Here is a 26253-nt window from a genome sequence, read left to right on the forward strand (position 1 = left end):
TAGGAAATTGGAAAGTTCTAAGCAATTGTTATAAAATTTTTTAAACCAGACATTAAGATATTAGGTCACATTCCACAAATTTTTATGAGTCAGAGACCTGTAACAGAGCATAAGTCTGTTGAAAAAAGTGGCCTTTCATGCCAGTTTTTCACCTCAGATGTTTATAAATGGTTCTTTTGATCGGTTCAACAAAAGTAGACATTCTTAGCCCAAAAGTAGCCCCTAATTTTGAGGAGTTGTTAAAAAGAAAGTGAGAAGCCAATAAACGGTGAGCTCTTACTGAATCTAGTAAGGAATCCAGCCAGGAATAAAAACCAGACTATCTTTTTGTTACCGATAGGGGAGGTTGGCCTAAACATCCTTATAATAGAAGACTTTAAAGAGTATGAACGATCAGTTCAACATTCACATCCTTTATCCCTGTCTCTGCCTGGAACTAAATTAACAGCAAATCGTTTACTGTAGAAAATAGGAGATATTTTGATAGCGATTAGAAAAAGACAACAATTATGAGCGGAGTGAACAAGAACTAGATTCGCTCAGCTGACTTAGATAGTGGGAAGAGGAGCTTCAATCTGGATGACCGCTCTGCCATTGAAGCGGTATCAGTTTGACCCAACAAAAAGCGAGTTTAGTAATGGTTCGGACCCACTAAAGATTCAAGATTCCTTCATTATGCGAATGTAAGGAAAATTTTGTTGTAGCAGAATCCCTCCATTGTTCAAAACGAGTATACTTCCACATGAGACATAATGAACTTCGCAGTTCTATGTGATGTCTGTCATGATGTTTTTGTTTGTGTAATGTTTTCATTTTATTGATAGATTTGAAAAATACTTTGAAATGCTTTATGAAGACGCAGAGCTTGGATGGCACCGGACTAGGTGTTGCGGAGGGTCAACAAGTGTTTTTTATAAGAAGAGGGCTCAGGAAATGAGGAATGTTTTATCTTAAGTTTTTTTTCAAAAAATTGAATTATTTTTTCGGAAAAGCAAGCTATTCGTTGCACAACCGAAGCTGTAGCGAACGTCCGTGTCGTAGCGATTAAAACATTTTTTCCTGCAGCTGTAACAATCAAAAATGATCCGCCACGTGCAGCTATTATTTTCGGAATATCTTTAATGGTGGCCGCCGTATTGCCCGACAGGGCGTTTAGCCGACAACCAAAAAATGAATTTTAACCGGCAATTTAATTAGAATGAGCAATAGAACTTATTCTGAAGCTGCGATTGGCAAATTTAAAACACTTTTTTGTAAGCGGACACATATAACGCAATTTTTCATCAACTAGTGTAATTAGCGAAGGCCTATCCGTGGTCGGACCGTATTTTACCGCATCTGGCCATGCCTCGTGGGCCATGGCCATGCCTCCGCGGCCCGTGGGACTTGATATGAATCTATCACAACCGAACTACTGATTTATAGACCAATGAGACTTTTATGACCAATTGAAGTAAAATTTATGACCAATTATGATAAAACTGTCGGCTAAATTTCTCATTTTTTCCTTGTCGGCTAAACGCCCTGTTGGCCAATTTTCCTAGAACCATCTTTAATTGACCAACTTGTACATTTAAAAAAAACTAGATTTATTAGAAATTTAACCCGCTTTGGTTTTGAAATCCACAGTTACTTTTCAATTTGTTGAAGCATCTGGCTTGATCGTTCTGTCATATATTCAAGGTTAATGTTACATCTCTATGCAACGCACTGTACTATGCGAGCCCTCCTGTTTGCGTTTTATATTATACTGTTTGCGCTGAATTATACTGTAGATAGACGGAGGTTAAAATATAAAAACTTTGCTGATTGTATAACTTTTGCGTTTCAGTTAAATAGTAACAAAGATGGGAAATGGCGATACCTTACATTTCATACGATTTGGAAGCAATTTATGAAATTACTTCCTTAGAGAACAGTACGGATCTCGGAGTTTTGCAGCAGTCTTATGACTTTGAGTAGTAAATTCAATTTGAAGGCAGCCCTTCTGGTGAACACTCTTGGGTGTGGCTTAGAGTTAATAGCATGTGCTGGATTTACCTACATTCCTCCACTGCTGAGGAAAAGTGGTCACTCGGAGACTACCATGGCATTGACCCTTGGGATTGGGCCTCTGTTGGGCTTCATATTTGTCCCTTATATTGGTATGTTTTGTGTTGACCGATGGAATGATTTCTTGTCATGAAAATATTTAAATTGGATCGTCGATTTTATTATTTTCGGTCAGAATTTCCTTTTAATTATGTGTTCCAATGGATAAGTTAAGTTTTCTTAAATAATAATTATATGTGTTCAATCATCAGAATTATGTGGCTTTTTGAGACTTATTCTATGTTTTTACATGCTCCAGTTTTATTTCGTTGATGAACACTCGCATTTGCAGCAAAAATATTTTATCTTGAAAGTTGCTGGGCTATTATGTGAAACACATTTCTTGCATTGCTAAAAATTTGCTTCTGGGAAAATTATGTTCTAATTTAACAGCTGAATCTCAAACAGAAAACTATCCTTCAGATTTGCTTCAAACGAAACAGATGAACAGCCCTTGGGAAATGGACCTATTGTTTGAATTTAGAACTACTTCTAATAATTTGGGTATTTGCTATTTAGGTGAAGCGAGTGACAATCTGAAGTCGCGTTACGGCAGACGGAGGCCCTTCATCCTGGCCTTTTCTATAGTAGCTGGGCTATCGTTTATAGTCATGCCATACATGAAGACGTTTTTGCCGAAGACACCCCCGAGGGATCCTGGCGATGTCTCGGATTTATTCGACATCAACGCAGCAGTACCTACAACCACACTTGCAATCATTGCTACGTGCCTTGTCATCTTGTTCGACTTTTCTTCGCAAGTTGCCTTAAGTCCATTTGGTGAGTAATATATTGAAAAATGAAGGTTATTTTCTTCAGCGCTATCCAATCAGCGGATTTTGTTATTTTGATCATTCGCTTCGGCGAGTCCTCTTATTAATTGCAGTGAATCAAAGGTAAAAAATAGTCAGGATCTAAAACTCCAAGGCATCTTAACTTAGTAAATTAGTTTGCAATTATGAAAAACACGTACGCAATATAACAACCTAGCTTCAGGCGGTACTTGATGTATTAAGTAAATATACCTAATGGTTTTGACTTTTTTGTGTTTGCAGAAGCCTTGTTAGCGGACCTTGGAAAGCCAATGGGAAGCTCTGGGAGCGAGGCTCTCTATCAAGTATATTCTTTCATGGTAGGCTTCGGGGGCATAATCGGCTACCTCATCACTTCTTTAGACTGGAAGAACAATGCTGGATTCCTATCATTATTTGGTGCTCACTCTCAAGAAGAACGTGTATTTTTTGTAGTGTTCTGGCTGTTTGTACTGGCATTGTTTTTTTCATTACGATATTCGAAAGAGTCAGCACATGTGGGAAGGAAGGTGCGACTGGATTCCAAATCAGACGTCCCAGGTCTGCCCCTGAATCCACAGTGGTGTCCTTTGGTGCTGAATAAATTGTTCTACTTAGTTTGTCCCACTAGTTTCCAAAGAGTGATACATTTGCCCAAATGTCTGCAGCGGCTGTGTGTGTTCCAATTCTTCGCGTGGACAAGCTTGATGGGGTATAGTTTATTTTTCACGGATTTTGTGGGCGAGGGTGTATTCGACGGAGATCCATCGGTCGAAGCTGGGCTGGAGAAAAATGATTTATACGATGAAGGTGAGTTCTGTAACAAATTGCAGCTATTTAAAGTATAGGTGAATTCATTGAGAAAGTCTGGCAGGAATCAAGAACTGAGATGCAATCTAGAATTTCGAAGTGATTTCAGCCCCCGTAACCTTGCCTGAAACACGAACTTGCAAGTTTGAAATCTAACTCCACAGAAAAATCTGGCGCTGCAGAGATCCGGCGGTTTAAAACTTGCACGTATGTGTTTCAAGGATGTTTTCTAATACTTCCCTAAGTATATGGCTAGCGTATTTCTAGATCACAGATTCAGTAAACGAACTCACAATTGCTCATTAAGAAACTTTGTTTCTGTTTTTTTGGGCCATGTTGGTCTTCATATGCAAATTGCTGTCCGACAGTTTTTCTCTACCAGTTCAGTTCTCGAGTGAATTTTTCGCGCCTTAATTGTTAAGTTTTCTTTAATGTGACTTCAGTTCGGAATTTTGAGCAGCTGAAGACAAATGTGCGCAGAAGGAAGTTTTATAGCTCATTTTAGTCAACTAATATGCAAATAAGGAGCTCTGATTGTTATATTTGTTTGGCCAATTTGCCTTATAGTCCCCCCTGAGTGTGAATGGATTTCATCTAAGGTGTAACCTTGAATTATATTTCAAGATCGATATATTTTTACGAATCGATGTAATTGAGAATTCTTTGCTTTTCTCTCCTTACCGTTTTCTTTCAGAATATTTTTCAATTTCACTTCTTGACTGACTTTTTCATGCTAGACTTCTTGATTTTTGGCTGAACTAAACTGCTTTTTGCGAGAAATTAAGTTTGCGTTGCGAAAACAAAAACCAGTATAAACTGATTGTGAGGGACTGATAGCAGAGTGATAAATGTTTAAGTCTAGGACGCAGGAGGGCGCGGTTTCTAATCCTTTCCTGGTTGCATTTTGTGCTACAGCCGCTCTGAATTTTCTTCCCCTCGGAATTTCTTCGCTAACAGCCCATTTGAATTAAAATGCGCCGCCTGTCGTTCAAGAACAATTTTTCAGACGTTAGTCGGTTTATGTTTAATCGCCACCCTCATCTCAGCAGGCTATTATTGCGCTCCTATTTTTTGTTACTCGAAGAGGAGTATCAGTGAAGCGTTTTGTTTTTTATCAGTAATTTTTGGAGCGTATTTTAAAACAGGATGTGAATGTCAATGCTGCATGTAAAATCTGTGTTTATGTCAAACCTCTGAACGAATTGAAGAGCAGAGAGAAGAAAGAGTGGTTTTCTGTTCATATGGTTTTTTCAGAGAGAGCTAGAAGAGTAGGTGTGAACAAATTTTGCTGAGCAAGAGAAATTTTTTGATGTGTGGCTTTTTCAAAGCAATTTCTTAATTTTAACTCAACGGTTTCAGTCAAAAGTCTTTCTGTCAATTAAATTAAACTAGCAATAGTGTGTTTGGAAGCATTTTTGATCACAGGAAGCAAATATTGACTTTTAGATTCAGTTTTGAGCTATTTTACCATTGTTTTATTCCTTGTTTAAATCTATTCTAAGAGTTTGTTTATTCTTTTTCAATTCTTCGTAGCGTTTTAAGGTTGTTGGTCATTACATTTTTCAATTGTTGTTTAGTTTTTTTAACGCAAAAAATTTGGTTGGTGACTGATAAACCAGAAGATTTAATTGAATTGTTTCTCAGAATAATAGTTGAGAAGTTGCTTTTTGTAGAAAATATTGTTGGAGAATTTTATGGAGAATACTATTTTGTTTTGTCCATCGTCACTTCCTTTCCCTTTCCCCATTTTTATGAACCCATTTTGTCTGTCAGTTGGTATTTTTTGCTCTACACTACGTGCATTACTGGGTCTTTTGCCTATGGTTTTTTGGGAGTCATAACTAAAACGAAATTTCATAGTTGCTATATCAGTTTTTTTGCTGACGGTTCTCTCATAATATATTGTTGTTTTCAAATTTCTCAGCATTATTATATAGAAGGTGAATTAGGTCAGTGACGATGGTTAATTTTTTACTTCGAGTCGTTTCTGGAATTCTGGCTTTAGTTATTTGTTTTACAATTCAAAGAATTTGAATTGTATTGGGGCGCTTGCGCTGTTCACACATTTTTATGATTTTTGAAGTCAAATTGGAGTAGTGATTTTGGTCACGCCGAAACAGGAAGTGGAGCGAAAAAGCGACTGTTTTTGCGGCGTGAAATTTTTTAACTCTAATTTTAAAGTAGAGTGAGAAAAAGGTGTTTAAACAAAAATTCGCTTTCTCGCTAGTGTTTTTTTTGTTCAAATGCGGCAAATTCACTTTGATTTTTGCTTTTTTTCCGTATTGTTGGATCGGATTTTTTTTCTAAATTGTGTTTCCAATCTATTCATAGTTTATTCTAGGCCTAGTTTTTTGTTTGAACCAATTTTCTTTTTCTTGCTAGTGGTTTTTTGTTCTCATGGGGCTTTTTGACGTTAATTTTCAGGTTTTTAAAATTTTTTTGATGTGATTTTTTTGGGAAATTGTTTTCTCAATTCACTCATAGTGCAATCTAGGTCTAGTTTTTGTTAAGTCAATAAAAATTTTGTTGTTGAATTGTACGTCAGGACTTTTCCTGCTATGTTTTTTACTTGGTCGAACAAAATTTTGTTTTGCTTTACGTCTTTTTGCCGCTTTTTCGACATTTTGCATGAAATCTGTTCGACTTCTCTAGGCTTGTTTCATTCTTCGCTCATTCTACTGAAAGTGTTTTTAAACGGCAGTTGCTGCCCAAAGCAAACTGAAATGAACAGAATCAGTGTCATGAGCGAAATCAAAATTAGAAAAGGTAACTAACCCTTAGAGCAGAATTTTAGAATTTTATATTACCCTAATGCTTATTGGTTTTAACAATGGCCCTTGTATCCTCTCAATGAGAAGCAAGAATATGTCTAACAGTGGAATGAAATCAAAATACTTAGCAGCTTCAAAACGTTTTCGTACATCAATCAATTTTTTCAATTCTTCTGTTCCGTCAATTCTAATCGGTGTTATAGGGATCAATAGCGGCTATTTTCGGCAACATACATACGTATTTTATTTACATTTCGCCTGTTTACCATTTTTTACAGAAAATCTACAGGAATTTTTTAACGTTAATTTAATTAGAATTTCAATGTCACTTTTTTCTTCAACGGAATTCTTAACTAGGATTTAATTAATCGAAACGATAGCAAGCTGAATAGATAATTTAACTCGCCTGACAAAGCATTGGCTCATAAACGTTACTTTGTGATTGGAGACCATATCTTCATTCGCTGGCGGCTCTTCAAAAATAAGCTGATCGGGGTAGAAATTATGGAATAATAATTTTGCTATAGCAATTGAGTACTGTTAATTTTAAAATTCGGCATTCAAACATTTCATTTAAAAATGAAATGTTTGAATGGCTTGCTATTTTTGTTTCAGGAGTAAACATTGGTTCGTATGGGCTGCTCATTCACTGTGTATCGTGTAGTGCCTTCCCAATATTGTGCAGGACATTCTTGAAGAACTTTTCCACCAGATCTATCCTGTTCCTAGCAGTCCTGTCTTCGACTCTCTCCATATTCATAATGGTCCTTGTCCCTACTCCTCCTTGCATGGTGCTCATGTCCATATTTCCAGGATTCCTCATGGGGGCACTGATGGCAATTCCGTTCCAGTTATTAACCAACTATCACGACAGGGAAGAGGTACGTCTCCTTCTTTTTAAGGGCCGCAATTTTTTGCGGTTGCGTCATAGGGTAGTGGACAGGAAACAAAATAGCAGCTGTCAGCCAAGCTTTTTCCGCATTTTTGAAATCTCCCGCCTAATCGCTTAGTTTTTTTCGAGGGATGGAAAGAAGCGATTAAATTAGAGGGCCACTATTCGTCTAGGGAAGAGACGAAGGAAACAGAAAAATGCAGCTTCTGCTTCCTATAGATGAGGTAGATTTAATTTTTTGAATGAAGGAGCCAGCTAACCACACTAGCGACTATTTCTGACGAAGCCAACCGCTCGCCGGTCGTTTGAGAGCAATTCGCCCGACGTTAGTCGGTTATGTTTTTTTAATTCGTCGTCTCCATCGATGATTCTTGCGAGCATTGACTTTTTCACTCTCAATGACTTCTACTGCTTTGCAGTTAGAATTTGTTCCTTACGTCATCTGTTCTGCTTTTAGGTCAGTTGCGTGACTTACACTATGGTACCAAAAAGCTACGTACACCTAAAGATTTTTAAAAAAGCAATACAGATATCAAATAATATAACATTTTGAGTTCAAAATTATTCTTTAATAACTCGGCATTACACCTTTAGCTTTTTTTAACGTCTAGTAGACGGTTTGTATAGTTTTCATACAGGTTTCCACGACGTCTGCGTCAATTTCATTCCAATGTTCATACACTTTTTCTTCTAAATTTTGCCAAAAAGCTGTCTGTTTTTGTAATCGTTGCTTCAAAATCGCCCAAAAATTTTCAATAGGACTCAGATCTGGACTGTATGCTGGCCATTCTAGTACCCTCCACTCGTTTTCTTGGAAAATATTGCCGATAATCTTCGATTTATGCACAGGAGCATTATCTTGTTGAAAAATAATGTCCAGGAAATGCATTTTTTAATCGTAAATTTTCTAAATTTCCAAATAACCGACAGCGTTTAGCTTGTTTGGGCACTTAACCAGCAATTTTCGTCCATCTGATCGTATTGCACCCTAAAACATAAGTGATCGTTTGTCCGAACTCAAATTGTTTGTATTTTTTTCAAGAAATCTCGTTCCATTTCTTCGAAAATTTCTAACAATTCCGTCGCTGGAGATGCGCACCCTTGTTTTATCAATCAAAACAACATTATGCCAAAAAGAGAACGGCTTCTTGAGCATATTGATGCACCATTTCGAACGAAAACACTTGCTTTTCTTCTTCAAACTGACTTTTTTTGCAGCGTTTCTTGAAACGCCATATTTTTTGAGAATTCTTCTAACTGTACCTCTGGAAATTGTATCGTTGCAAGAGAAAGCGTTATGAGGCACTCGAATGCGCTCCAGTGAGGTTTTGGATCTTTCAAAACATCGGTAACTCACTTTTCGATTTTTTTGACAATTTGGTGTTTTCCGCTCGACTTTTGGGCCTCGAAACTGTTGTTTTTCAGGTAACATTTGTATGCATACTGCACTGGATCTTGATTTCAAGTTGAGTTGTTTTTGTATTTTAAACCATGAAAATCCGATATCTTGTAGCGTAACTTGGCAAACGGTAAAAGAACAAAGCGGTTTAACCATCTTTTCTGTTTAAGCGGAGAAAGTGTGAATGAAATTTCTCTTAAAACTTCTAAATTTCGCACCTTTTTTCACGCCTTAGCGCAATTCATGCTGATGAAGCACGAATCATTCTTTAAAAGCAGAAATCATGCTGTACGTAGCTTTTTGGTACCATAGTGTATCTCACTAAAAAAGACTTCTGAACTCGCTTAATAAACTTTAAATTTTATAACATTTACTAGTTAAAGGTCAATAGTGTGCATATAAGTAGTGCCAAACGTGTATGCCCTAATTCTTGACTATTAGAGTTCTGAGTTTTTGATTTCGGATTTTAATTTTTGAAAAAGCTCCATTAGGGCTTTTTCCTCCTCAGGGTGTACGTGTCTCATAAAAATGACAGTCTGATTCTAACCAAAAAGTCTAATGGTCTATTAAAGGACTGGTGGTCAATCTGTCCATCTTATTTCTTTAGTTGTTTCAATTCAATGGAAGACTACTAGCGTCTATCGCGGCTATTTTCCTGCAATCTGCCGGCTATGTTCGAATGTATTGTTCTGATGTTCTAATGGTATCAGAATTAGTTTTTCAAAACGTTTTATTTTGAAGGCATCTTTGAAAATTGAACTGTTTAAACTAACAATACATTTCACTGCGGATACTCACAATGCGAAATGTGTAAAAATTAAATAACATTTTTTCATTTCCGTTCCGTTTTCTCTCCCAAAAAAAGTTTTTTTATTTTTTGACTACCTAACTGTTGGTTTTGTTCAGCTCGCTGTTAAACAGTATGTTATTGCCGTTTCCGAGGGCATTTCTTGTGACTTTTGAGAAAAGGTGTCAACGAATCTAACTATGGGTTACAGAGATGCTGCTAGTTTGGTAGTTTCAACGTTCTTTTTTGGGATAAATTATAAAATACAAAAAAGTTTACAACGGACAAATCTTTCGCAGGCGGGTGCTTGATATATCTCGCTATCTATGTTTAGTTGAATATAATTTAATTTGTTTTGTGCATGATATAATTTCATATCCACTATTATTAACGGAAAAGTATTAACGGAAAAGTTGTTTTATTGTGCTTAGATTGGTTCAGTGGTCGTTGAAGTGAGCTTTCCCGTCTTATTTGTAAAAAAAAAGAAATTGCCCTGGAACATAGTTAGTGGCAATCGTTTTCAGTTTAGTCATAGTGCTCTTAGTGCTTTTTTGTCATGCCTTGTTTTGGTCCTGTATATTTTTGTCTAATAAAAAAAACACATTGAATTCCCATTATGTTATTAACAGCAAACAACTAAATGGGCAGTGTAGGTCAAAGTATAAATGAAATAAACTAAATATATTACGGTTTAAATTGAGACCGTGGTACTATGAAAACTTAAAACTTTTCCATGATGCCTTGCCGTACGAAGCATTATTCGAGTTTTGCTTATATAAAAGAAAGAAAAACATTTTCAGATGCTTCTTTAGAGCTATTGGTCTTGCATCCATTTCAATTATATTTTAAAAAAAACTCACGTTAAGAAATTTATTATGAAGGGTTGAGCCGATATTCAGGATAGAGTTTTCTAGTGCAGATGAGTTTATTTTGTGATTGAAGCAATATTTTTTGGTTCGCTGGCTGTAGCGTAGATTTGATGTTGGTAAGTGTAGTTTTTTTTTGAAAATCGGAAGCTGGTTACTGGTAAATTTCTAAAAAAAAATTTAGTACTTTGTATTCTATAAAAAAATTTTATTTGCAGAATTTGATGTTTTAGTTTCAGATCAGAAGAACTGTTGTATTTTTTTGCGATTGAAGCACGTCTTTACAGCCCATCTTAATTGTTTCTCCAAAGCAATAAAGCACTTGTTTTTTGAGCTGGCCACTCGTGAAATACCTCGGAATATATCTTGATTGCACATTAAATTTTCAAGAAGAACTAAAACACGTTTTACGCAAAATGGCTACAGGGATAAAAACAATAAAACGTATATCACGCCCGTTCCCTGAGCAGACAAGACTACTACTTCTGAACGCCTTAGTGATAAGTCATTTACACTACTCAGGCCTTTTACAAATGACTTATCACTAAGGCGTTCAGAAGTAGTAGTCTTGTCGGCTCAGGGAACGGGCGTGATATACGTTTTATTGTTTTTAATCCCTGTAGCCATTTTGCGTAAAACGTGTTTTAGTTCTTCTTGAAAATTTAATGTGCAATCAAGATATATTCCGAGGTATTTCACGCAATTGACGTTTGGTATTTTGTAATTACCAATTAACAGATTGTTTCTTTTCGTTTCTTCTAGTTTTAATTTTTTTGAGAATGTAATAAATTCAGTTTTTGAGTGATTGAGCATTAGACGGTGTTTTTCGTAATATTCAGATATATTTTTTAAGGATTGTTCAAGATTATATGTTGCTAATTTTAGGTCCGTATTGTATGTAAGAATGACAGTATCATCGGCGTTTTGATTTATTTCTGTATTAGCAGGTATTTGTTTGTTCAAGTCATTAATGTACAGGTTAAAAAGAAGGGGACCTAAAATTGTTCCCTGTGGGACACCTTGATATAACTCAATACAATTGGATTCCACATGATTCACTATGGTTTTTTGTAGCCTGTGTGATAGATAACTTTCTATTAGGTTTAAGGCATTTTTGGAAAATCCTAATTCATGCAGTTTTTGAAGAAGGATCTTGTGATTTATCGAATCGAAAGCTTTAGACAGATCTAGTAGGGCTGCAGTGATAAAATTATTATTATTTATATGGTACCTTATGGTTTCAGTACAATAAACGAGGGCGTCAATCGTTGAGACTTTGTTACGGAAACCAAATTGAGTATTGGAAAGCAGCCCAAACTTTTCAAGATATTCTAAAGTTTGCTCACGAAGCAAACGCTCAAAAACTTTTGCTAGTGAGCTTGTAATTGATATTGGTCTGTAGTTCTCAGGCAAAGAGTTTTCTCCCTTTTTAAAAATTGGAGTAACAATAGCCTTTTTAAGATCTTCAGGAAATTTTCTTCAGCTAAAAATTGGTTAAAAAGCGATTTAATTGGATCAGCTAAAAAGAGAAACCCATCTTTAAGAGCCCATGATGGGATATCTGAAGGAACTGATGGCTTGTTTTAGTTTAAATTTTTTAGAGTCAGTAAGACTTATTTTGTGGTTACGAATCTAAAATCGAAGCTGCTTTTAGATGTTCTGTGTTTGGTGGGAAAAAAGTTGCAAGCGCTTCCAATGTAATCACCTAATTTAGAAAATTTATGATTGAGCAATTGGGCCATCTTGTAGTTATCAGTAATAACATCATCAAAACAGTTTTTGAGGTAGAAGATATTTTGGGAGAACTTAGTAGAGTTTCTTGAGTCGTTTATAATATACCATTTTGTCTTTTCCGAATCTGCTTTTTTAAAGATGCTCTTTGTGAAATCATTGCTCTCTAGTTTAATTTTGGATTTTTCAGTGCGTATAAAGACCGTTTTTAGAGGGGCGTGATAGCGGATTACCTCAGTCAAAATTTTCTAAAAGATACGATACATGTCTTCAGCGTCAGATGCCGTGTAAAGAACATCCCAATCAATTTGTCTCAGGTCTTGTAGGTATAAACTTTTACAATATTTTGATTTGTCAAAGATTCTTTTTCTTCTTGGAGGCTGCTTTTTATTCATAGTTACATTCGTTATCATTGCAATAGCTTTGTGATCCGATGTAATGGGCGATTCAAAAGTAAAAACATTGGAATGAGGCAGTTCATCATCTTTGATTACAAAATCAATCAGATTTTTTCCCCTTGTAGGTGTTTTGTTTACCACTGATAGGCCATAAGGTACAAGAATTGTGTCTATTTTGTTTCTTTCATTGGGATGAAGGTAATTTATATTGAAATCGCCAAGTAGTAAGATTTTTTGCTTTTTTGTTATTCCATAATCTATTTGCAATGCTAATTCTTCGAGAAAGATGTCAGTTTTAGATTTTTCAGGATTATATGCAACATTCACAGGCAGTGAAGGAAATTTTTTGTAGGGTAGAGTGAGCTCAACCCAAAGTGTTTCGAAGTCTTTGCTCATTTTTGGAAAATCATTACGGTTTTTTGGGGAAAATTTTGGGGATTAGCAGCATTACGCCACCCCCCTTTGACTTTTCAGATATTCGGTCATATCTGAAGCAAGAATAGTAATTGCTGTCTATGCACCATAGATTAATATCATCTTCACTAGTCAACCACGTTTCCGTAAAAGCAAATACAGTATTGTTTGAGCATTCTTTTAACATCTTTTTGAGTTGTTCTCTTTTATTGACTAAACTCCGGCAATTTAATTGAAAGAAGCATAATGGATCCTTAAGTTTTTTATTTTCGGAGAGGAAATTTTCATAGGTTAGCGGTGGCCCAGGATTACGTTCAACATCACCACAATTTAACAGGTAAACATAATCAAAGGGCTACGTCGTAGAGCAAGGCATTTAATTTTTAATGAATAGAAAAACTTTTTACAATTCAGATATGCCTATAGTGGCCGCCCCACTGCTGTCAGAGACGCGGGACGAAGAAAGGCCTCAAACAGCAGCAAGGAAACCAGAATGAACAAATATTTTTTATTGTTGATGCTTGATTATTGTTGAAGCTAATTACTTAGACTTTTTAGCACAAAATTTCTCTGTATCTGTAATTAATTGCTCTCGATCGAGTTTGAAGCAATAACTGTTGTCTTGTCTTTTAAGCCCGTTTTTGTTCGATCGGTTTTATAATGGTCTTTCGCTCGCTTGAGTGGTTTGTGCGATAAAGAAAAGGGATATAATGGTAAAGCTTGTTCTAAGTGTCTATGTAGCGAATTTTTATGCGCCTCACACCACTCTTTTCGCCCTCTCCTTATGAATTGTTGCTGGACGACCTAAACTTAAGCTAGCTGCAACCAGAGGAACCCCTCGCCTCTCGTTCGAGAACAATTCCTGCGAAGGCAGTTGGTTGTTCTGAATCTTGGCCAGAATTGAGCGACTGAACTTGGACTCTTATTATGCGGTCTAATTGAATGTCACCAGCTTAGAGGGCCATAACACATAGCCCTGCCAATGAACATAAATATGCTATAAGTGTGAGGTTATATGTTAATAGCGTGGCTATAATGAGAAAGAGACCTTTTAAGTCGTTCCTCCGATGTTGGCGGTATTTGTCATTGTTCCGTAACCCTCGGTTGCGATTTGACAGTTGTTGCAAGCACTATGAATCTGACACAAACTGCTCAAATGACCAACAACGTTTGAGAGCAATTCGCCCAACGCTAGTCGGTTACATTCAAGGGATTTTGTACTATACCACGTTTGTATGTCGCTCCATAAATCGGCCAAATTTTGCTTTACAAAGAAGGAAGGTTGGTGTAAAGTTCATAACCACAAACTGGAGAGTGAAAACAATCCTTCTTGGACAGAATTGAGGAACTGAACTTGAACTCCAATTAGGAGACCGAATTGAATGTCTAATCCGAAATGGACCGAACGTAGCGTTACAATTATTTTAGTAATTTGATATTTTTCAGAAAACACTAACCCATTATTCGGAGCCGCTACTCATAATTAAGCAGAATGAAATGCCCCTTTCTTGCGTATTATGGCTCTTTCACGCCATCTTAGAGAATCTGTAACACATAACGCTTCCAATAAACATAAAGAGGAGTGAGGTTATTTATTTACAGCATCGCTATAAGAGCCCTCATAAGAGTCGTTCTTCCGATGTTGCCATCCAAGATATTTTTTTAATTTAATAGCCGCGAAGCGATAGCGGCTATTATTGGGGACATCGTGTTTTTTTTACGACTCAAAGAGGAGTATTGGTTTTCTCTCGGTCTTTTTACGACTCGAAGAGGAGTATTGGTTTTCTTAAGGTTTTTTTTTTTTTTTTACCGGAAGTACTATTCGTTCAGACGCTGTTTTGACCTAAAAGCGAAAGTGAGAAAAATTGCCGTGTGAACTAATTTTTTCTGAGCGAGAGAAGTTTTTTGATCATGCGCTGCGTTTAGTGAATGACTTTTTGACTTTGAAAAGTAGTTTTTGACTGAATGGCACATATAGATAACCGTTTTTAGCCGTTTTTTCGTCTAAGTGGCCCATTTTTTTTTGCTTGTAATTTGGTTTTTTGTAGAAATGATTTTTATTCGATGCTATATTGAAATGTAAACCTTGGAAATTAATAGCACAGTGTTTTGCAGAGCCTGAAAACGCGTTTCAAGTTCAAAATTGGCATAAATTTCTTGATTTTTTAATTAATTTTTGGCTTTTTTCCTATTATTTTCTTCATTTTTGGATCTTTTAGCCGTTTTTTGTCAAAAATCAGTCAATATGACAACTTCCCGTTGACAATTCATATACTCGATGCCTCTTTTTACCTCGATGTATTTTTGTTTTATAAAATTGTACATATGCTAATCCGATTTTGGTAGTTTTTTTCCTATTTTTCTCAGTTTTTTGTCTGTATTTTGGTTTTAATTACTAGAAATATTCTTTTTGTGCAAGATGAGGGGCTTTATTTTTGTTTCAATAAAAACGTCAATAATTTTGTAGCGTTAATTTTTTGAAAATTAGTTAAAATTTTTTTATAAATGCAGTCCTAAAAATTTTTTGACCTTTTATTGCAAAATATTTCAATGCTTCGTATGTTTGATTTCTGCTTTTTGATCTGTTCAGGAGGATAGATTTTTGTCTCGGATGTATCGTTGTGTTTTCTATGTCTCGAATGCTGAGAAATGAAATGGTGTTAGTTTTTCTTGTTTTTTTAAATTTGATTTTTAAACTTTCAAAACTTTTAAACTTTGATTTGAACTTTCAGAAATCAAGAATTAGTCTCTGTTACGGTGTTCCTTACATTGTGTCCATATTGTTCACATTCTAGCTTTTGTCATTCTATCTCTGTCCTGGCACCAACATTTATACTGGTTTTTTTGATTTTTTCAGTTATTAACAAATTGATTGATTTCGGCTTTTTCTTAGATTTTCGTCATTTCTTTGGGTTGCAATTGATTTCATTCAACATAAGGCAGTACTAAGAGTTTACTAGAAAGCCTTTTCCAAAATTGCTACTTATTACTTTTTATTGTTTTTTTTCCGACCTTGGTATTGTTCTTAAACATTTTTTTGCCTTTAAATATTCTGAATAAGTTTAGCAGTTTTCCATTCCTGGGAACCTTTTGTGATAGGTGTTTCAAAAACGTTTCTTTAACTTTCTAGAGAACTTAATTGTCTTTATGTTCATTTTCTTCTGAAAACAACAATAAATTGTTTCAAATAAGCCAGTGTTTCAAGTTTTTAAACTATCGTTTTGTATGTATAGAGAAATAATTTGCTTAGAGAATGCAATTTATATACTTTTCTCTTGCATTCGTTTAATTAATAAATTGCAATAAATGAACTTTGCTCGATAACCAAGGATTTTTTTCAACCCGGGTAGCCAAGAAACTGATTTATACTGATTCGCTTGGTTTATGTTACTCTGTTATGTTTATTTACTTTATGTTTATGTTTATGATTCAACTTGGATCAATTAGTCCCATTTTTATATAAAGCGTGATTACTTAAGTTATAGTCCATTGGTTTTTACGACTCGAAGAGGAGTATTGGTTTTTTTTTTTTTACCGGAAGTACTATTCGTTCAGACGCTGTTTTGACCTAAAAGCGAAAGTGAGAAAAATTGCCGTGTGAACTAATCTTTTCTGAGCGAGAGAAGTTTTTTGATCATGCGCTGCGTTTAGTGAATGACTTTTTGACTTTGAAAAGTAGTTTTTGACTGAATGGCACATATAGATAACCGTTTTTAGCCGTTTTTTCGTCTAAGTGGCCCATTTTTTTTGCTTGTAATTTGGTTTTTTGTAGAAATGATTTTTATTCGATGCTATATTGAAATGTAAACCTTGGAAATTAATAGCACAGTGTTTTGCAGAGCCTGAAAACGCGTTTCAAGTTCAAAATTGGCATAAATTTCTTGATTTTTTAATTAATTTTTGGCTTTTTTCCTATTATTTTCTTCATTTTTGGATCTTTTAGCCGTTTTTTGTCAAAAATCAGTCAATATGACAACTTCCCGTTGACAATTCATATACTCGATGCCTCTTTTTACCTCGATGTATTTTTGTTTGTTTTATAAAATTGTACATATGCTAATCCGATTTTGGTAGTTTTTTTCCTATTTTTCTCAGTTTTTTGTCTGTATTTTGGTTTTAATTACTAGAAATATTCTTTTTGTGCAAGATGAGGGGCTTTATTTTTGTTTCAATAAAAACGTCAATAATTTTGTAGCGTTAATTTTTTGAAAATTAGTTAAAATGTTTTTATAAATGCAGTCCTAAAAATTTTTTGACCTTTTATTGCAAAATATTTCAATGCTTCGTATGTTTGATTTCTGCTTTTTGATCTGTTCAGGAGGATAGATTTTTGTCTCGGATGTATCGTTGTGTTTTCTATGTCTCGAATGCTGAGAAATGAAATGGTGTTAGTTTTTCTTGTTTTTTTAAATTTGATTTTTAAACTTTCAAAACTTTTAAACTTTGATTTGAACTTTCAGAAATCAAGAATTAGTCTTTGTTACGGTGTTCCTTACATTGTGTCCATATTGTTCACATTCTAGCTTTTGTCATTCTATCTCTGTCCTGGCACCAACATTTATACTGGTTTTTTTGATTTTTTCAGTTATTAACAAATTGATTGATTTCGGCTTTTTCTTAGATTTTCGTCATTTCTTTGGGTTGCAATTGATTTCATTCAACATAAGGCAGTACTAAGAGTTTACTAGACAGCCTTTTCCAAAATTGCTACTTATTACTTTTTATTGTTTTTTTTCCGACCTTGGTATTGTTCTTAAACATTTTTTTGCCTTTAAATATTACTCGGTTGCTTTTCTATGATTATTTTAATTTTTTAATTAGTTTGAAATCATGTTGTCTAGCATATATACAAGAAGAAAAAAGTATATGTTGTTTTTGTCTTAATTGCACTGATGAGAAATCTAACTGTAGTAGTTTTCTGATTCTTAACGTTGAGCATTATTTTTTGAAAAATTTAATTTGGTTTCTAAGTTATTATCTGCCGTTTGCTTTAGCGATCTTTTTGAGATTAGAATCATGAAATATTTGAGGGAAGTTGATAGTACTCTCAGCTTTTTGAGACTATCAGTGTTTTGACTATCCTATTTATTTTGCACTTATCCTTACCAAACGTTTTCAATAATAAATATTTTTGGGGCATTTTGTTTCTCTTGGTGACAGTGGTTTAAATTTCACCAATTTTTAGATCAGACCGGGGGGGGGGGGGGGGGGGGGTTAATGAGTTTATGGTTTATTAAAAAAAAGGTAATGGTTTCAGCTGCAATTAGGGTTTTTGTCAAGTTTTTACGCTTCGAGTCGTTTCCGGAATTCTTCCGGCTATGTTTTTTTTTACAGGAAGTACTATTTGTTCAGGCGGCGTTTTGACCTAATAGTGAAAGCGAGTAAAATTGCGGTGTGAACTCATTTTTTCTGAGCGAGAGAAGTTTTTTCTTCATGCGCTGCGTTCAGTGAATGACTTTTTGACTTTGAGAAGAGTTTTTGAGAGATCGACGCATATGTTTTTAGCCGTATTTTTCGTCCATTTGGCCTACTTTTTGAAATTGTAACTTGATTTTTTGTAGAAGTAAATTTTGTTCGATACCGCATAAAAATCCAACCATCTGAAATCGATGCCACAATGTTTTTGAGAGCTTGATAATGCGTTTCAAGTGGAAAATTGGCCCATTTTTCTCAATTTTTTTTAACCATTTTTGGTATTTTTTTCGTTAATTGCTTCATTTTTGGCTTTTTATGCGGTTTTTATTTTACCAAATTAGTACATATGTCAATCTTTTTTTGATAATTCCTGAATTGGATGCCGCTTTGTGACGTGAGGTGTTTTTGTTTTATACAATTGTACACATACTAATCCAATTTTGGCGGTTTTTGTCAAAGTTTTCAAGTTTTTGTTTGAATTTTGAATTTATTTACCATTAAAAGTCTTTTGGTGCACCATCGTTGGTTTTGGTTTCGTTTTGTTGCTAATTTATTTGTTTTTGGCAACAACTCTTTAAAATTCGGTGAAAATTTTTATCCCATAATTTGAACATTTTTTTGCAAATTGTTCTACTGTTTCGCAATTGCGCTCTTCTCACTTCTTACTGAGACAGGAGGATGGTTATGTAATGTTGTTAAACCTCGATTGCTTATTAACAAACAAAACCATGTTTTCATTTTTTCATTTTGAATAATAATTAGATCTTCCGATTTTCTTTTGATTTTTCAGAAATTGCGAATTATTTTTTTTCCATCTGTTTCATAATATCTGTATTCTCCCTATTCTAGCATGTTTATTTTTACCATTTTCCTATGAATTATAGTTTTATTTGCCCTGCCTGCTTTTATTTTTTTAAAAAAATAATTGATTTGAACTAATATTTTTTGTAATTTTCCTTCGAATTTTTTGTTTGATTTGAACTAATATTTTTTGTCATTCTCTTTTGAAGTTTTTTTCCAACTGATTTTATTTAACATAAAGTACTGAGGTTTTGCTACCTTCACTTTAACAATTTTTGAGCAACTCGTTTTTGCGAATTTTCTTAGGGCTTAGTTTTGGTAAAAATACGAATTTTTGCGTCTGAATATGTTAATATTGTTCTGTCTCTTTATTCTTTTTCATTATTAATTTCGATTTGATTAATTTTTTGTTCATTGTTTAGTTTTATTGCGTTCATTGTGATTTAAAGCGACAACTATTGTTTACAGTTAAAGCGACAAAGTTTATTCAGTTACCAATTGATTTCTGTTTTAAATTTTAAAATTGTTTCGATTGAGAGTTTACGGAAATTTATAAACTTTGTAACAACTTTCGGCCATTTCTTGCACTATTCAACTTTTTCTTACAAACTAACATTTTGGGAGCCTAACATGTCTCAGGTACCTGAGCAGATTTTTGCTGCTCAGGTACTTTGACGTTTTCAATTGCGTAGAAACAATTGGATTGTTTTATGTACAGGAATAAAATTTTCAGTTTAGTTGGTTTTATGTGCTATCTTCATTTTTTTGACGGAATTTTTTCTGTTGTTAGTAGTCACATTATTAGACAACAGTTGATTTGAAAGTTAATTCTCTCATGAAGACGACTCTTCGAGTCGTTTCCGGAATTCTTCCGGCTATGTTTTTTTTACAATTCAAAGAATTTGAATTGTATTGGTCCGCTGTCTTTTTTTTAAGATCAGTTCACGCTTTTTTCGGCCTTTTCACGGCAGTGAGAAGTCAAATTAGAGTGGTGATTTTGGTCACACTAAAATAGTAAAGGGAGCGAAAAATCGAGTAGGTTTGAGGCATGACTTTCAAAATACCTTTAAAGTGGAGTGAGAAATTGGTGTTTGAACTATTTGGCGGTTTTTGAGATAATTTTTTCCCGGTGCGTCAATTTGACTTCTGTTTTCAGAGTTTCCTCTACTTTAGTGCTTTTAAGATGGTGCATATGTGTTCTAATTGTGCCAAAATAGTTCTGTAGGTGGTTAAGCAAGTTAATGTCGGTGGGATGTCCTTTATGTGTATCAAAAATTACGGTTGGCGTTGTTTTAATTAGATACGCTTTTATATAAAGTATCTAACCGAACATTCAATTACGAATTAGCACTTCTTGAGCTTAGCTGTATTCAATGTTTTTAAATTATACTTGGTTAGTAGTACGTCATAAATCTGGTGAACGTTCTCTGCTTGCTTGGCTGAAGCTGTTTTTGAAAGAAAATATGGTGCACGAGGCCTTTGCAAAAATTAAAAACTAGTTTTACATGTGTTTAGTACTGACGTGACAAAAAATGAAGTTATGAAAACCAATTTGATAATCTCAAACTTGTAAAGGTATCATTGAATTGTGGTTTTGCGGAGGGACAACAAATTTGATGAGATATTTTAATATGTTTAGGAGAGAAAATGGCTCATCCTATTCGTCTAGAACAATTAAAATCTACTTTTTGCAAATTTAGCCTCTCGTGTTATCAAATTCTAATGTGCCAATTATTTTATGCCGTTATAATTTGTCTTGATCCATATTTTTTGTTGGACGGTAAGGATTTGTTGACTCTTCGGCGAATGATCGGAACATATCGATACATTCCACTCACCTGTTGTTTAAGTTCAATTCCTCCAACGTTTGGTGGGTATTGCCTTGATTTGGTTTTGTCTCAAATCAGTCAATGAGCATTTTTGGGTATTAAAACGTAGAAACGTATGTCATTTTTAAAACCAAAATATGAAGAAAACAGTCTTTTTAATTCAAAGCTGAAATTTATCCGTCACTGTCAAAAAATACATGCAAAATAGTTTTCTTTTTGATATTTAAAATATTTGATGAAAAATGTTTGAGGGTTAAGTTTTGTCTGATTTTAGCAACCTATTTTTTAATTGCATCACCAGAGCTTTTGACATTTGCATTTGATTAATTGATCTCTGTGATTTTGAGATTGAACAATTTTTCGTTTGACGCCTTTTCGTATTCAAAAACGGGATAAACAGGTTATGCTCGAAGGGCAGTAAGTGGCTGAACAGCTATCTTAGAGCCTTATGCCTAACTAGTCTTTAAGTGTCTGATTTACCGAAACTGTTGAGGAGACAAATTAAGGTGTGAAGTGAGGTTGTTGGAACCCCGCTTAATCCACCCCGCCCGAAACCGCCCCAATGCAGGCTTCCCTAAGAACCAGCTGTTTACTACCAAAGACAACCGGTCGTTTAAAAGCAATTAGCCCGGTGTTTGTTTGTAGTGTTCAATTGCTCTCAAACGAAATTTCTAGCAATTATATTAGTCTGTTTTATGCGGTTTTTGGTTTGACCGATTTTTCGTCTGACCCATTCGACTTTTCATTTTCAAAAATGAGATAAACAGGTTTTGCCCAGAGGTCATCAAGTTTTTTAGACCCTTTTTCAGGTCACTAGTCTCAAAGTATGCGATTCATAGAAACTGTTTTGGAGACGTATACTTATGGTTTGAAGGGCGGTTCTCAAAGTTTGACCTAATTGTAGGATGTTAGTTTGCAATGTATCGTCTTAGCTAGCTATTATAGCGCCTGATTTTTTTACAATTCAAAAAATTGAACAGAGCGCATTCGTAGCTGTTTAATTTACTTGTTTTTTTTTGTTTTGTTGATGAATTTTAGGTCACGACTTCTTTAGTTCGCAGCTTGTTCAACATTTTTCGTGAAATTTTTTATGACCTCGCTAGGGTAGCTGGGTAGCTTCGCTTCTTTAATTCTGCTTAAAGGGGGTTTAAACCGCAGTTGCTCAGCAAAGCAATCTAATTTCAGTAGAGTCAGTACCGAAAACCAAAATAATAAATATATACGTACTGAACAAGTAAAACACATTATATACCGGCTACTTGAACTTAAATCTTGGTTACCAACTACACTGCTTATTGGTATTGATACGAGCCCCTGTATCTTCTCATTAAAAAGCAGGAGTATGTCCGACTGTGAAATGAGATCTGAGGAGTGCGCGTTTTTGTATTAAAATCAATTGTTGGTTTTGTTCTTTCAATCACAATTGGGGGTTATGGGAATCAATAGCTGATATTGATGGCTAAATAGCAATCTGCCTGGTATGTTTAAACGAAGAGCAATTTTTTTCTTTTTGTGTCAAGTTGCCCTGTTAAGATTTTATAGCCGTGATCTCTAATTTCGTGTGATCTCTAACAAAATGATCAAACTCTTCGGCAAATTTTTTGAAAATAGTGTCATGATTTATTCTGATACGGATTTATGGCCTTAATTTTAAAACTAGGGATGTTGATAAGACAAGATGATCTAGGGTATGCTAATTAGGAACGATTTTCATGGAGAAAAGAGGATTTTTTCAGAGATGTCCTGAAGTTGGCGCCAGAACATTATAAACTAGCAGACGTGTGTAAGTGCAGAACATTCGCAATTATTCCATCATATTACAAAATTTTCATCCTTTTTTACTCAGTTTGTTGCTCTCTATCTCATGAAACACGTCTCCGTGTAATATGGCTGCGAAGCTCTGTCGCGGTACTGTTGGTTTCTGTTTCATTGTCTAGCTCTGATATTTGATTACACATAAAAGCTGCAAAAATTTTGCCGCATATTGCGGGATTGATGTCATTTTTCTAGCAAAAGTTTTTGTGTTTTTCCGTGACTAAATTTTTGTCATACGTGACCCACCTAACCCAGTATATTGAACTTTGCTCTTTAAAAATTGAGTTTAAGTTGAATTAGTTTACGGTCAGAGATACCCATAGTTATTATATTCTCTAACAAAAGCTTGGGTGAAATTGAACCAGCTACATAAATTTTGTCATTTATTCAGCCTTCCGTCCTTCTACTGAAGTTAAGGTGTTCGACCTTCTCTAGTTTTTTTTTTAATTTCGTCAAAAAAATTTTGTTAGGGACATTTCACTTTATGCTCACCTTAGATCAGTCTTTTCATTCATTCATGCAAAAACACCATCAGTAAAAAAAGACACTGAATTACCCGAGTATTTACAGTCTTGTGTAAAGTTCCAGGCAGTGTGTTTTACAGGTCTTATGTTAGATGACTAATTGTTACAATATTACAAAAGTATTATTTAAAAAGAGAAAGTGTACGTTTACGATCATTACGGATAGAGAGGTAATTTACATCTTGGTTTTCTTATCCTCCTTGTTAATTGCTCTCGAACGAAGTTCGTATCAATTATTGTAAAAGTGTCGGTCTTTTTTATGCAAATTTTTTGCTTGACAGTTTTTGTGCTGTTCTTCTTGAACATTCTTTGACTTCTCAAGTGACTTTCATGCTTTCGTTCTTCTTTTTTGAGTTCTATTGCTCTCACTCCGAAGTAAAGCTCTCACTCCAAAATAAAATCGATTGCAGCATAGCAACAAGAAGGGCATGCTAGTCGAGTGGACAGTGCTTCTGGTGAGGGATCGGTAGGTCCATGGTGCGAATCCCGGCGTGGTTAACTATTTTTGCAACTTTAAAGAAAAACTTATCTAGACTACGGCCTCTGATTTAAATTGTCTCGCCTGTCGTTCGAGAGCAGTCCTTCCAACATTAGTCGGTTAATGTTTTCAATTCCAATTGAGACCATGGGAATCAATCTCGGCTATTTGCTCCTGGATATTTTTGCTAGCTCAAAGTTGGGTTGAATTCAGGTGTATCTTGCGGATTCTCCGCATGCACGTGGAGTGGGAACAGACGTGGCTATCTTGGATTCAATGTACTTCTTAGCAGAGTTCTCTCTCTCAGTGTTCGACAGTGTCTTTGTATTCGTTGTTGGATCCAGCTACGCCTACATGTATGCTACGATCGCGTTCGGCTGTGTGGCTTTGGTGTTGGTGTTTGTGGTTGTGTTTGACGAATCATCCTATGTGCTACATATCAATACATCGGGAACATCGACTCTGGGGAGCAGTGGTGGAAATTCAAGCAGTGGAACGTTGTCAGTGTCCACTAAGAATAACGGTAATCCACTTTTGTCATCCGATGAGGACCAGCAACTTGATTAATAGCATTGAAGAAAATAATGTGCAAAAACCAAGTCTCACTTTTGTATATGTCTTTTGGGTTTCTATGAAGCAATAAATGATGGAATAATGCTTGCAATTGTTTATGCTGTATCCTTCTTTCTCCTTGCACAAATTTGTTCAAAGCTAGATTGTTATTAGGGCACTGATGGATAAGTTTTTCCACATTTTTGAGGTTAAAATGGGGTAATCCTAAGATTTACGAGGCTAAACTGTAGTGTATTTATGTTCACATTTCTTCTGATGATACGAAGAGAACAAAAGATGGTTGATTCGGCTTTGATTGCATTGAGCTTCCTTTAATGTTAAAAATGAGGGTTATTTTTCTGCAATTATCAACATTTATGAGGAAAGGTTTTTCTTCAAGTGAACAGTTTTTCCTTCACGCAATTTATCATAACCAGATTCTCAAGCATTTTAACCACATGCTAAGAATGAGCGTTTCTTGGAGATGGAAATGATTAGATTATGGTCTTATAACTGCTAACGTGCAAACTTTATATAGTGCTGTATCGGAGAATATGTCCGCCTTATCATATCGAATTCATCACAACTACAATCAAATTACCTATATATTTACTATAGTACCCTTGAGTTAATTGCGTACATTGTTTTGTGGCTTCAATAAAAGTTTTCGATTTCGAATTATAATAGTCATTATGTTACCTGGTGTTACATATTCAGTTATAAAAATTATATATTTACTTATTAAACTACTTCACCGATTGCTTATAGTCCCTTCATATTTCCTCAGTTTCGTCAGCAGTGTTGACAAAATTTTTTATATCTTAACTAAAAATGTCTCAGTTTTTACTAATGATGGTCTCCTAACTTGTAATTGCTTTTTGGAATTGTAAATTCCCTAATTAGGTATAATAGAGATTAATTGCTCTCAAACAAAGTTTAGCAACTACAGTCACGCTGACCATTTGACTTTTTTCCCTGAAAAACGGGTTAAACTGGTATAGCCAGGAAAGTATTATGTTGCTGAGCACTTCTCTTAGAGACTTCCGCTTTACTAGTCGTCAATTAAGCTGGCCTCGCTAAGCCATAGCCAGGAACTGATGAAATCAACCGCTCGTCATTTGTTTGAGAGCAATTCGCCCGACGTTAGCCGGTTTTGTTCAATCTATGTTATTTTGGTTTTGAAGCAAAGACTTTATGAATAATCTAAATGTCATTTAATCATGAATTTATAATAATTAATTCGGGTTTCTTCAGGGCCAGTGGGACTTGTGCGACACTTCGTTAAAGAATGCAAGCGTATTGCTATTTTTTATGCCATTGGTAAATAATAATCTTTATTTCAATGGATTAATTAGCGCAATTATATTTAATTTCAAAGAAGTTCTTTAATGAACTGGGTAGCTACTTTCGATCGGAAACTGAGACTTAAATAACATTCACTTCTTTACAGCATAAGCTGTTAGGAATTTAAAGCGGGTGTCATTTTCTAAAAATTTTTACCGCTCTATCATTTCTCTCCGGTTTTAATCCCTTGTATAATGTGTACAATTGACATTCAACATTAGGGATACGTAGAGTTTGTGCAAAGGGATAGGGATGAAAACGCTAAGTCACGTGATGCAGGGGTCAAAACGTACGACAGAAAAATATACGGGAAAATGAATCGGCGTGAGAAGACGCAGAATCATTTTTGCACGCGCGCATCTTCGAACTAAAGGGATGCAAAATTACGTTTGTGGTAGCTTAGTTAGCATATTATGGAAACAGCGAAATCCCAGAATGTATTTTAGTAGTTATTTTGTATGTGGATTTTTCATCTCGGAAAGAGTTAACTGGAATAATGAAAGATTGTGTTCGTGTTGTATATTTGAATGGCTTATGTGAATTCA

General features: G+C 35.0%; 1 protein-coding gene across 1 annotated transcript; it reads left to right on the forward strand.

Annotated features, from left to right (window-relative positions):
* Positions 1-1835: 1835 nt before the first annotated feature.
* On the forward strand, positions 1836-24678 carry LOC142348799 (solute carrier family 45 member 3-like). The gene is made up of 5 exons (XM_075400301.1): positions 1836-2144; positions 2611-2871; positions 3147-3692; positions 7079-7344; positions 24026-24678. The coding sequence occupies exons 1-5, from the start codon at positions 1949-1951 to the stop codon at positions 24377-24379; spliced, it is 1623 nt and encodes a 540-aa protein (XP_075256416.1). The 5' UTR covers positions 1836-1948; the 3' UTR covers positions 24380-24678.
* Positions 24679-26253: the final 1575 nt, after the last annotated feature.

The sequence above is a fragment of the Convolutriloba macropyga genome, chromosome 10 (assembly GCF_964194025.1).
Source record: "Convolutriloba macropyga chromosome 10, txConMacr16.3, whole genome shotgun sequence".
NCBI classification, from domain to species: Eukaryota; Metazoa; Xenacoelomorpha; order Acoela; family Convolutidae; genus Convolutriloba; species Convolutriloba macropyga.